General features: G+C 44.2%; 1 protein-coding gene across 1 annotated transcript in view; it reads left to right on the top strand.

The window, feature by feature from the left end:
• The window catches only part of LOC106587727 (semaphorin-6D-like), a 174,360-nt gene extending 161,192 nt beyond the window's left edge, over positions 1 to 13,168 (top strand). Inside the window, 6 exon segments of the mRNA XM_045708723.1 lie at positions 653 to 711; positions 1,246 to 1,302; positions 1,934 to 2,164; positions 4,576 to 4,820; positions 9,009 to 10,064; positions 10,067 to 13,168. Of these exon segments, the coding sequence (XP_045564679.1) occupies positions 653 to 711; positions 1,246 to 1,302; positions 1,934 to 2,164; positions 4,576 to 4,820; positions 9,009 to 10,064; positions 10,067 to 10,222 (1,804 nt within the window). The 3' untranslated portion in view covers positions 10,223 to 13,168.
• Positions 13,169 to 14,443: the final 1,275 nt, after the last annotated feature.

Raw genomic sequence — 14,443 nt, 5'->3', positions numbered from 1 at the left:
ATAGCTTCTTCAGGAGATCAATGATCAATGAATGAATGGAACAATGAATGGCACAAGCATTTCGCTACACCCGCAATAACATCTGCTAAATATGCGTATGTGACCAATAAAATTGTATTTGATTTGAATGAGAGATGTCCTGCATGGCATCATCACAAATGCTCTTAAAGAGACAGTGTACACTTTTCAATGTAATGCATATCAATAGGAAAATAGCGCTTTTACATATGTAGAAACCGTATATTCCACAAAATGACTTTTTCATTTCAGTGACAGGTATCTGTATCAACATTTTAGGTTTTTATAATAAACACATGTATTTACAGGGTTCCATATTAGTTTTTAGGGCACATGGGCTTTAGAAGCAGCTAGACTTCATATAGGCTATATCTCAATCCATTTAAAAAATCTGATTTTCTGGTGCTCCTAACTTTTTTAAAGGCAGAAGGAACAGTGTTACCAATGAAAAATGTACATTTAGAGCCCTGTGAGTATTAAATATTACAATACTACCACAGTACTAAGCTACGGTACATACTACAGAGTTCAGGAAAAACTTGAATAAAGGAAGGAAATGTTGATGGTTGGAAAGGTTTGGTTCTCTGCTCTAATTTCTCATTTCTTTCTCCTCCCCTCTCCCTCTCTCTTTCAGGTCTGGTTATGAGCAGGATGTAGAGTTTGGGAACACGGTTCAGCTGGGAGACTGCCATGGTGAGCCCCTCCCATTCATACCAACCCATCTCTTTCTCGCTCTCTCTCACTATCACACACCATCAGTCTGCACAACCAACCAGTAACACACTACCAGTAACACCAGTAACCATACCGACACACCAATCAGTAACCCTCCCTACATGGTTCTATGTTCAGTATTAACATACACATCTACTGTAGATCCACATACTGTACACACGCAGGCCACCTGTAACTAATGCTACCTACTTGGAGGGAAGAAACATAGACGTGCTCTACCAGTAGCAGTACTAAGGCAGTGTTGCTATAGGAGACACACCAGGCTGAAACATAGAACTAGAACAGGGGATAGAGGCCATGCATAGCTGTCTCTCCTCAGGTCTAGAGACAGACAAGACTTGGAGCAATAGGCCTACTCAGACAACCTGTCCTTTAGCTTTTTATCATTTGATTAAAAACAACTACACTCTTAGTTATCAGGGCCTTTTTTTGTTTTGAGACTTTACTTTTGGGTTCCTTTATGCTGATTTCTTGTTCCTTTAATTGTTTTAGTGTTTTTGGCCACTACTTCAGCGACAGATTACAAATCATTTGGTGACCCGACCTCTGGTTAGTTGGATCTTTTATTCCGCTGGTTTCTTTCTTTCCTTGAGCTCCGAACCCCTGTCTCCTTCCATCCTTCCTTCAACGCTGCTCACTCTTCATCTTTTTTAACAAACCTCCTCTTCTTCAATACCTTTATCTTCTTCATCATCACAACAAACAACATCATCACCAGGTCACGTCAGAAATCTCCATCTCACCGCTACACTGACTCACTTCCTCACTTCTTCTTCCCCACGCACTTCCTCTTTACTTCCTGTTTACTTCCTGCATGTTCACTCGGCGCCCCTCCCTCCTCTGACATCATCACTGCTATGAAATCATCGCTGCTGTGTACCAAAGACCTTCCTAAGACAACTCTCACCCTTTTCCCCTTTCAAACTGTATCCTGTCTCAACAAAATGAATCTTACAACTGTATTTCTATTACTGGTAATGATAAAAAAAATAGCTCTTGAATCAGAAAATGTTTTATTTTTTCAAACAGCACTATCATAAAACATTAAACCTATTATGTTATGTAAACTAACCCATATGTGCGTACACATACCAACCCATGCCTACTAACCAGGATGTAAGCTAACAGCCTGCTGGCCTCATGTCTACGCACCGTGTTAACAGTTTGTTTGTCACCACAGACATGGAGTTGTCATCTACGTCATTCACAGACCAGCCCAGTGGGCCCATACACCCCCCAGTACCCCCAGTACTCACCCCCACCCTGAGCCCCCATCCTGGGCTTGGTCCCGGGGAAAGGCCTGGGTTGGGGCCTGGGGCTGGTTCTCCAGACCTGTATGGCTCAGGGTTTGTGCAGCAGGATGACCCGGCCACCTCCTATTCACTAGAGTCACTCCCAGGGGGCCTAGAGGGTAAGGCCTAGCAGGGAGAGAGAGAACTGCTGCCACCACACTTTATGGAGCCCTGACTGTCCCATAGCTGCTACAGCAGACACACACAGTACCAGTCAAAAGTCTGGACACACCTACTCATTCAAGGGTTTTTCTTTATTTCTACTATTTTCTACATTGTAGAATAATAGCGAAGACATCAATACTATGAAATAACACATATGGAGTCATGTAGTAACCAAAAAAGTGTTAAACAAATCAACATATATTTTATATGGTGGGATGGCGTATCAGGTGGGATGGCGTATCACAGCAGAATGCTGTGGTAGCCTTAAATTCTAAATAAATCACAGACAGTGTCACCAGCAAAGCACCATCACACAGACCCACGGTGGGAACCACACATGCGGAGATCATCCGTTCACCTACTCTGCATCTCACAAAGACACAGCGGTTGGATACAAAAATCTCAAATTTAGACTCATCAGACCAAAGGACAGATTTCCACCGGTCTAATGTCCATTGCTCGTGTTTCTTGGCCCAAGCAAGTCTCTTCTTCTTATTGGTGCCCTTTAGTAGTGGTTTCTTTGCAGCAATTCTACCAAGAAGGCCTGATTCACGCAGTCTCCTCTGAACAGTTGATATTGAGATGTGTCTGTTACTTGAACTCTGTGAAGCATTTATTTGGGCTGCAATCTGAGGCTGGTAACTCTCTAATGAACTTATCCTCTGCAGCAGAGGTAACTCTGGGTCCTCCTGTCCTGTGCTGGTCCTCATGAGAGCCAGTTTCATCATAGTGCTTGATGGTTTTTGCGACTGCACTTGAAGAAACTTGTTGAAATTTTCTGTATTGACTGACCATCATGTCTTAAAGTAATGATGGACTGTCATTTCTCTTTACTTATTTGAGCTGTTCTTGCCATAATATGGACTTGGTATTTTACCAAATTGGGCTGTCTTCTGTATACCACTTCTCCCTTGTCACAACACAACTGATTGGCTCAAATGAATTAAGGAAAGAAATTCCACAAATTAACTTTTAACAATGCACACCTCTTAATTGAAATGTATTGCAGGTGACTACCTCATAAAGCTAGTTGAGAGAATGCCAAGGGTGTGCAAAGCTGTCATTAAGGCAAAGGGTGGCTACTTTGAAGAATCTGAAATATAACATATATTTTGATTTGTTTAACACTTGTTTTGGTTACTACATGATTTCATATGTGTTATTTCATAGTTTTGATGTCTTCACTATTATTATACAAGAAAAACCCTTGAATGAGTAGGTGTGTCAATTTTTGACTGGGACACAGACACACTTGATATGCACACACACACACACACACACACACACACACACACACACACACACACACACACACACACACACACACACACACACACACACACACACACACACACACACACACACACAGGTATTTGGGATTACCATCAGGATTGCCATCAATTGATATAGCAGATTACATTTTTCAGATTTTGTTATGATTTATATTTCATCCAACTTCATGTATTTTGATTTATTCATTGATTTATTGTCATGATTATAATGATTTTCTACATGGTGAAAATGTATTTTCTCCCTTTTTATACAATTCTTTCAAATATTATCTTCAAACCTTCTGCACTTCTATATTCTTTCTTCAGACTCTTTTATTTGGCCCTCGTTTCTCTCTCTGCCAGTAGACCCTATTACCCTGGCTGCTACAGTTGAAGGGTTAACCCTGTTCCCAGGTGTAAAGGGTTAACACCGGGAGTTAGGGTTTTTAACCCTAGGAGCGTTAGAGCATGTCCCAGGCCTGTCCATTAACCCCTCCTGCTCCAGGACCTCTCTCTGTCTCTGTCCTGCTCTGTGGATGTCTAACTCGTCCATGTCTGTGGTTACTAACCAAGCTGCAGTCTAGAAACAGAACAGCCTCACCATGTAGAGGACAAACTACAATCCTCTTCCCTTTGACAACGCTGGGGAGTCAATGGTTCATTGTCTTTCTGATACTGGGAGAACAAGTCTTTCTCTGTCCTAGTTAGGAATGCACTAACCCTCCTTTTTATCTGGACAAATGTTTGACAGTTGTTAGGGAAAAAGCAACACTTCAATTCTTCCTCTTCAAACTAACATAACACTACTTCTTCTAGATTGGCTTACATCACCGGAGTGGTTGTGGGATCCTAACCATTTTCACCATGTATTTACAATTAAGAATGACGAGAGTGGAAGCCAACCTGAATGGTTTTGGTAACAATAAAATCCCTGTTGGATAGCGGACAGAATACCTTTAAGGGGAAAAGCAGAGAAACCATGCATGACTGAGTGTCCACAAACACACCTGCTATAGAGGTGTAGTGTAAAGCTGTGATTGGCTGTGATTGTGTGTGTCAGGGTGTTCGTTAACCAATGGGGTTTGTGACTTCAGGTGTGTGGGAGATCCAGGCGGGAGAAGCCAATCAGATGGTCCACATGAATATCCTGATCAGCTGTGTGTTGGCTGCCTTCCTCCTGGGGGCGTTAGTGGCAGGCCTGGTGGTGTTCTGCTACAGAGACTCCTTCCTCCGCCACAAGCCCCGGCACGCCCACAAAGATGCAGAGTCAGCCCCCTCCTGCAGCGACTCCACCGGATCCTTCGCTAAGCTCAACGGGCTCTTCGACAGTCCTGTCAAGGTAACCTGGAGACCTGAATACAGAGTGCAATTTATGAGTCAACACATTATTCAGTAACCGAGTGTTACTGACTGACATTGCCGTTGTATCTTATGTAGATAGATAGAACCAGAGTGCGAATTACACTGTGACATTCAGGGTGCGGCGTGCACAATGTCTTTGGGTGGGGCCTAATAATAATAATAGAGACGTAATTTAACGGTAAAAATGTATTACCTTTTAATGTGGCATGAACACAACCAGTCATGATGCTTTCATCTGATTGTCAAACAAATCACTTCAAAATGTAGGCTACCTGTGCGTGTTTGTCCACTCCAAAATAATCCAAACAGTGCAATGCATGTACACTGATGACTGGAAATAGACATCTGCATGTACACTGATGACTGGAAATAGACATCTGCATGTACAATGATGACTGGAAATAGACATCTGCATGTACTCTGATGACTGGAAATAGACATCTGCATGTACTCTGATGACTGGAAATAGACATCTGAATGTACAATGATGACTGGAAATAGACATCTGCATGTACTCTGATGACTGGAAATAGACATCTGCATGTACTCTGATGACTGGAAATAGACATCTGCATGTACTCTGATGACTGGAAATAGACATCTGCATGTACACTGATGACTGGAAATAGACATCTGCATGTACTCTGATGACTGGAAATAGACATCTGCATGTACTCTGATGACTGGAAATAGACATCTGCATGTACTCTGATGACTGGAAATAGACATCTGCATGTACTCTGATGACTGGAAATAGACATCTGCATGTACTCTGATGACTGGAAATAGACATCTGCATGTACACTGATGACTGGAAATAGACATCTGCATGTACTCTGATGACTGGAAATAGACATCTGCATGTACTCTGATGACTGGAAATAGACATCTGCATGTACACTGATGACTGGAAATAGACATCTGCATGTACTCTGATGACTGGAAATAGACATCTGCATGTACTCTGATGACTGGAAATAGACATATGCATGTACACTGATGACTGGAAATAGACATCTGTTTACAAAACACCAAAAATTGTGCCTACTGACATTCGGCGAATACCATTGATTAGGCCTACATTAATTGATGCTTCTTGCTGACAAATTTACATTTTTTGTTCCTTGAAAAGTCAGGACATCTGAAATGGGGCTGAAACTGTCCTGGGAAAAACGAGGGGTTACCCTAACACACATGGTCAATTTACTAGACTAGGCTACAATGTGTAGGCCTATAGAGTACCACAGAATGAGTCATAATACCCATAAAACCTAGCGGTCAACAAGGGAATGGCTCCAATCGTTTTTCCACCATATATATATATAGAGATTTACATGGTTATCAAAACGTCACGCCTGGATAAGCCTCCACGAAACACATCCCTTACATTAAGTGTTTCTAAAATTCCCTATGGGAAAAACAATTGGAACCATTTCCAAGCTTGACCGCTAGGTTTTATGGGTATTGACACCTCCACTGTGGGGTAGCCAGTGATGTAGTAGTAAATAAATGGTGTGTAAACTCTGATTGCCGGTTGCGGTGAAAAAAGTTACGCTCCCTATACTTTTAATGCATTTTTCAGAAAAAGGAGGGTCAACTGCATTTTGTTGCCTTTACCCTCCACTAGGCCTATACCACTGCCAGTAGCCTACGCTCTCAACTGAAGCAATTTTACACACATGAACATAAGCAGAACAGGTAGCCTACATTCAATATAATACCCAAGTTGAATCAAACCATGGTTACACCCTAGTTCATGAGTCGTCCATATTTCACGAGTTGAATGCTTAGATTCTTCACAGATCGTGTGACATAAACCACAACCTTTCTTTCCCTACATTTATGACATTAATGACAGTGTCATTTGTAATTATTAAGCATTTAACGATTGAATTAGACCATTGAACTTAAACCCTGTACTATTCCTGGATCTTGGAAGTTCTCGGAAAAAGCACTAAGTGTAACCATGCCTATGTAAAATGTCATTATCCAAAATAATGTAGGCCTATGCCATTGCAAAATCAAAGTCTTCTAAAGAGTCTACTATAGGCCTACTGTCGTTAATGTTGGATGGAATGGTTGCGCATTGTTGTTTAGCTGTAGGCTAGTTGTCCAGTGATATTGGAGACAATCATCAGCTGATCCAGGCAAGAAAACTGATATTGATTGAAAATAATAAAGCTAAATAAATGGTCTACTTCTGGTCACGGACGGCACAGAGAACAACAATACCCTTTGCCGGCCTGAGAAACAAAGCAATGAGCGCTCTAAACAGCTGACTACAAAAGCAAACAATTATGAATGAACAGATAAATCTAATGCATTGGAATTAAAGGCTATTTTTATCAAGGGGACTTGGCAAACAAATGGCGAAAATGAGCAAGTACATAGAAAAATCTATGTGTTTAAAGGAGCTCAGCTGAGGCTGAAATTCAGCACTAGTGAGTGGACAGTGCTGTGGACAGGGAGACGGTTTGTGCAGCTACATAGAACTAAATGGTTTAAACCATGACAGAAAGGTGGGGGTGTTTGATTAATTTGCAAACTTTTATTTTCATATTTACCACTGTAAATCATATTTACCACTGCTTTTAAACAAATAGGAGAATGGTTAAATTAGCATTATTTAGATCCCCCCCCAAAGTTGGACTTTTGTTTCATTCAGGGGAGCTGAGCCCCCCCTGGCTCCCCTGTAATTCACCCCCTGGATAGAACATTTACAGTGCCTTCGGAAAGTATTCAGACCCCTTGACCTTTTCCACATTTTGTTAGATTACAGCCTTATTCTAAAATTCATTTAAATAAAAAATCCTCATCAATCTACGCACAATACCCCATAATGACAAAGCAAAAACTGTTTTTTAGAAATGTTTGCTAATTTATAAAAAAAAATTACAACGAATATTACATTTACATAAGTATTCAGACCCTTTCCTCAGTACTTTGTTGAAGCACCTTTGGCAGCGATTACAGCCTTGAGTCTTCTTGGGTATGCCGCTACAAGCTTGGCACACCTGTATTTGGGGAGTTTCTCCCATTCTTCTCTGCAGATCCTCTCAAGTTCTGTCAGGTTGGATGGGGAGCGTTGCTGCACAGCTATTTTCAGGTCTCTCCAGAGATGTTCAATCAGGTTTAAGTCTGGGCTCTGGCTGGGCCACTCAAGGACATTCAGAGACTTGTCCCGAAGCCACTCCTGCGTTGTCTTGGCTGTGTGCTTAGAGTCGTTGTTCTGTTGGAAAGTGAACCTTCGCCCCATTCTGAGGTCCTGAGTGCTCTGGAGCAGGTTTTCATCAAGGATCTCTCTGTACTTTGCTCCGTTCATCTTTGCCTTAATCCTGACTAGTCTCCCAATCCCTGCCTCTGAAAAACATCCCCACAGCATGATGCTGCCACCACCATGCTTCACCGTAGGGATGGTGCCTGGTTTCTTCCAGACGTGATGCTTGGCATTCAGGCCAAAGAGTTCAATCTTGGTTTCATAAGACCAGAGAATCTTGTTTCTCATGGTCTGAGAGTCTTTAGGTGCCTTTTGGCAAACTCCAAGTGGGCTGTCATGTGCCTTTTACTGAGGAGTGGCTTCCATCTGGCAACTTTACCATAAAGACCTGATTGGTGGAGAGCTACAGAGATGGTTGTCCTTCTGGATAGTTCTCCCATCTCCACAGAGGAACTCTAGAGCTCTGTCAGAGTGACCATCGGGTTCTTGGCCCTTCTCCCCTGATTGCTCAGTTTGGCCAGCAGGCCAGTTTAGGAAGAGTCTTGGTGGTTCCAAACTTCTTCCATTTAAGAATGATGGAGGCCTCTGTGTTCTTGGGGACTGTCAATGCTGCAGACATTTTTTGGTACCCTTCCCCAGATCTAAAAACCAGTTTTTTCTTTGTCATTATGGGGTATTGTGTGTAGATTGCTGAGGATTTATTTTTATTTAACCCATTTTATAATAAGGCTGTAACGTAACAAAATGTTGAAAAAGTCAAAGGGTCTGGATACTTTCCGAAGGCACTGTATGTATGTATGTATGTATGTATGTATGTATGTATGTATGTATGTATGTATGTATGTATGTATGTATGTATGTATGTACAGTATGTACAGTATGTGTTGGCAGGAGGAACCAAATGAACAAAGCCCTCTCTTCTGTCCTCCTGTCCTGTCTTGTCTCCAGGAGTACCAGCCAAGTCTGGACTGTCCCAAGCTGTACACCAACTTATTGAGCAGTGGTAAGGACCTGACGCCTAACGGAGACACCAAGACCATGATCCTCCGGGACGGCTGTCAGCCCCCCGAGCTGGCCGCCCTGCCCACCCCCGAGTCTACCCCTGTGCTGCAGCAGAAAGGCCTGCAGCCAATCAGGAACCAGTGGGAGCGAGCCAATCACCACGGGAAGATCAACGGATCCAGGAAGAACTCCAACTCTACCTCCTCCTCCTCCATCGCCAAGAGTCCCCAGTTCCACCCCAGTTCCTCCCCCCCTCCTCACCCCCAGCCCCACCCCCACCCTGCGCTGGGACACTCCCACATCCCCAGTGCCGTCGTCCTTCCCAACGCCACGCACGAATACCGCAGTGGTTACCATGGAAACCCGGCCGACGACATCACGCCGCCGCACACCCTGGACAGGAAGCCAGAGAACATGGAACACTTGCAGGCCACGCCCCCTCATTCTAAAGGAAGCAGGAAGGAGCAGAAGAGGTCGCTGGATGCCAGGAACACACTGAACGACCTGCTGAAGCACCTGAACGATGCTAACACGGCTAACGCTAGCTCCAAGGCTATCCTCCAAGAGGGGGCCGGCTCAGCGCCCCGACCCAGCAGACAACACCTGATGCTGGAGCCTCTAGGGGACATCACTGAGGTTCCCCCCAAGGTCCCCAGCCGAGAGGCCTCTCTTTACTCCCCCTCCTCCTCCTCCTCCTCCCTGCCCAGGCACAGCCCCACCAAGAGGGTTGACGTCCCCCTACCCTCCACCCCTAGCTCCCCCACAGGCAGCCTGGGTATGGGAGGAAGCATGAGCGGCACCCTGGAGAGGAGGTACGGCTCTCATCACAGGAGCTCTTCTCACAGACACTCCCTCACCGCCACCTCTCCCAACGGGGTCAGTATGGGGGTGTCGTTGTCCCACCAACACAGTATGAACAGAGGGGGGTACATGCCCCCCACCCCTCCCTCCAGACTGGACTCCCAGAGGGGGCTCCACTCCCCCATCAACACCCCCACCCCCCCTCCCTGTCCCGCCAGAGCAGCTACAGTGGGCACGGCTCACTCCCCCGCCAGGGCCTTAAACGGACCCCGTCCCTAAAGCCTGACGTCCCCCCTAAACCCAACGCCTTCACCCCACAGACTCCTCAGATGAGGGTGGTCAACAAGTACAGCTACTAGGACACTATAGACACTATGGAGTGTACTAACTGGGACAGGGCAGGGGCACTACTGAGTGTGCTCTAGAGCCAGACTGGTTGTGAGAAGGCTTAGGGAGGGAGTAGGATCATGTGGGTCGGGGTGTGTTCCCCATGGAATGATTCATTCCTTCACTCTAAAAAGGGAAATCACACCAGTGGCCAAAGATGTGACGTGGAGTTCTGTGTCTTGTCTTGTGGCTCCATGTTTCTCTCCATCTCACAACACACTGGTCAGTCTCCTCTAACCCTGACCCCTGGCCCTGGCTCACTAACCCCAGCCCAGCCCCAGGACATAAGGCAGGGTGGGGGTAGATGGGTGTAGGGGTCCTGTAGGGGACTAGCGTGGCCCCCAGTGTGTAGCCTGGCCCTATGATCCTGACTGTGGACGGTACGAGGTCTAACTCCGAGAACTACTTGAAGAATGGGTCTGATGTCTCACTGTCACTAAGCACTGTCTGTTTGTGTCACAAATGGCACCCTATTCCCTTTGTTGTCAACTACTTCTGACCACGGCACATAGGCCTGGTTGTACCTAGTGCACTATATAGGGAATAACGGTGCCATTTGGGGGACACCCTCTGTCTTCCCATGAATGTGAACTGGACTGAACTGAACAAGGGGGAGGAATACGATAGAACTGTTTGTATCTTGTCTGTCTGACTGATGGGGGAGAGCAGCGAGGAGACACACTAAACATAGTGTCCCTTTAGTGTCCCTTTAGTGTCCCTTTAGAGGTGTTTAACTCAACTATAAAGACTGAGGAGGAAGGAAGGCAACAGAGAGAACACCAGTGTGTGTCAGCTGGAGGGCAAAACCCAATGTACAGCAAACATACACACACACTTTGCTTGGGGAGGTGAAAGGCCTGGCTGCCTACGTACCCTAACAGGGACCCTCTGTAACTCACTGGGATATCTACTAAACACGTTTGCTGCTATTGGTTTATGATGAGTAATGTATGTTGCTATTGGTTTATGATGAGTACTATATGTTGAGTGTATTTAGTCCTCTTATGTGTCTGTACCCTACAGCTGCCGTTGTCTTCTGACGTGTGTGTGTGTGTGTGTGTGTGTGTGTGTGTGTGTGTGTGTGTGTGTGTGTGTGTGTGTGTGTGTGTGTGTACAGACCATGCAATTCAATGCACTGTTAGAACAGGCTCCAGTGACATCAGAGTCCTCTATCAACACATACCACTCTTCTCCTGTCTCACACAGACACACAGATACAGACTAGCGATGCAGAGACCTTTCCTCCAGTCTTTCAATGTAGCAGTGTGGTATTTAGAAACATTTCATCCAACCCACTTCAACAGGCTGGTGTTGTTTTGGTTTGGTTTTCTTTATTTTATTCAGAAATGGAAGACGTAAACATTTTATGCAACACCAATGGGTTTAGTTGTGTCAGGTTGAAATGGCGTTCTGTAACATGTCTGTCTGTCTCACCTGCCAACTGCATGTCCGTCACTAGTGTTAGTCCCTGTGCTCCGGTGGGAGTTCACACACTGTTCTCTGTGTGGTAGTTGTCCCAAGGTACAGATGCAGGATCAGCTAACCCTCTCTCAAACCTAATCTTCACCATTTCCAGGGTAACTGATCTTAGATCTTTGGTTCTCTGGTTGCCATTTTGGTTCCAGAGGCAGTGTTGTGTGTGCAGTTTCCCAGTGAGTGACAAGTGTACAATCACACCAACATCTACCAATGTGTCCTACCGAGTCATGCTGGTAATGACAAGATACTGTACATATTATAAATATATGAGTATACATATTTTTAGGCCAGTTAACCACAATCTGTGCATCGTGTGCCTTATACAACGAATGATCGATATACAGAAATATTGAAGAAAAAAAGCGATTTGGTCCTGAATATGTCATTATTGTTACAATATAGCCTAAGCAACTCTGAATATTTGAGTTCAGAGTGAAATTTGTGTCCCGCATTTAAATTTGTATTTATCTACCAAACTGCAGTTATTTCAATTCTAGAACTAAGAGTCGGTTTAGTCACCAACATTCCATTACAGAATGCAGGCTGAAGCAAAGCATGCTGGGATTACAGTATCCGTATATGACCCCATGAAGAAGAAGGCTGCTGATAGACCAAGCTGAGGTTCCATGCAGTGAATGTACTATTATGGCATGGGGATGTAGACTGACTCTTGTCTTCTCTCTAAACGCTTTGTTTCAAAACACTCAGCTCAACATGGCACTATACAGCCAATATACAGTAAACAGTCAATACAGTACTCAATAAAACATCTAACCCAGTATTAAGGTAAACACTCCGGGTAATTATTATAGATCAAAGATGTGTATCTAATGTCTTAATAAACTGTTCCATTAGAGTGAGCAGTGGTCATGTGACCGGGACATGTATAACAACAGGATGTGGGTCAGATCTTACATTGAGAATGAAGTTTATGATTTGGGTACATTTACTTTATTTGGGGAATTAATTTGTCTGCCTGTTTGGAACCCGAAGCCACATTTTCTTTAAAAAGATAATTGTATTAATTAAAGTCTGTTATCTATCAGTCGTCCTCTGCTAACCAGTGTTTGGGCTCAGAGACTCATACACACACACACCCCTCTGTTCCATTCGTCCAGACAAACAGGCTGTGCTCAGCTGTCTTGTGCATTGCCATATTGACCTGGGTCTTTGTGTTGCAGTGTCAGTCTAAAGCCTTCCTACCCTCCTGTCTATCTATGCTCTATGTGTGCAGATGAACCAGCCTCGTCGACATTACCTTCCTAATACTGTTCTGATTGGACAGTAAGACCTCCTGATGTTTGTTCAGAGTGTTTGTAGATATGTTGTAAAGTTGGAACTGTGAATGTGTACAAAATGATCGTCTTTTGTTTCAGGACTTCTTGTTGAATTTTTTTAACACGGCATGTATAGTTGAAATAAAATATTACTGCACAGAATTCTGATTCTGAGAGATATCCTTGTTTTTTTTCTGATTCTCAGAAGACAGCGGATTAGGCCAGTGACTCTCTAATCCAGTTAGTGAGCACAAGATGCAGTGATCACGGAACTCACTATAGAAGTCAGATATCAACATACTGTTCAACTGTAGTGATTTAGCAAAGCCACTCCTCAAGCTTTTGTTTCATTAGAGTTTCATGAGTGAAATCTTAACTGGGACACTAATGCCTATATTTATACAAAGTGTTCCTTCTTCAACATATCCCACAGCAGAAGAACAGGCTATTTGCCTCCATGCACCCCTGCTATCATCACAAACCACTAGCTAACATCAAACACTATTTACACCTCTGCCAAACAATGTCCTGTTCTCCTCTGGCACTGACTGAGCTACATATCTACAGTTATACATGTAAGACAGCATTGTTTCACAAATAGAAATTCAAAATGTGGATGGAGATTTGTTAAGATTTGGTGTTGCAGGCCAGGCTGTTTCTGCTTAGGGTTGCCAATAAGTCATTGTTGCCTTGCCAATAGTGTTGTTTTCTTGCCAACAACAACGTTGAGTTGTTGCATTTCCAAAGCAAATTAGTGCTGTTGCATGCCTAGGCTTTAGCTTAGTGGGCTTACATGCTCTTGAGGTTTGCAGATGACCTTGGTGTGTGTGTGTGTGTGTGTGTGTGTGTGTGTGTGTGTGTGTGTGTGTGTGTGTGTGTGTGTGTGTGTGTGTGTGTGTGTGTGTGTGTGTGTGTGTGTGTGTGTGTGTGTGTGTGTGGTCATGTGGGAAAGTTTCCAGAGTGGTTTGTTGCTGTGGAGATGAACATCTGGTCCAAGTCCCTCCCTGCTCTGGGCTTAAGATCTGAGCCTCAGCACTGTGTCAGGCACTTGAACACACACTAACACACCGTACACATGCACACTAACCCAGTACGGTCACAGTGATGAGATGAGATATAGAAGAGTGGACCAGGCCTGGGTGGGGGTATGAGGAGGCTACTCTTACCCCTCTTGATCCGTTGAATGAAAATAATTATGCTGAAGAATGACATTCTCTGTTTTACAGATACACACTAGCACACACACTCATGCACGCTATAACACTGGGCCTGAAGGACACCATGCATCTGGAGGTCATTCTCCTCTCAGTCACCACTACAGGCAACATCACATAGACACTACAGACAACATCACATAGACACTACAGACAACATCACATAAACACTACAGGCAACAACACATAAACACTACAGACAACATCACATAAACACTACAGG

This window comes from Salmo salar, chromosome ssa26 (assembly GCF_905237065.1).
Source record: "Salmo salar chromosome ssa26, Ssal_v3.1, whole genome shotgun sequence".
Taxonomy (NCBI): domain Eukaryota; kingdom Metazoa; phylum Chordata; class Actinopteri; order Salmoniformes; family Salmonidae; genus Salmo; species Salmo salar.
This window is presented reverse-complemented; position numbering and strand designations above follow the sequence as displayed.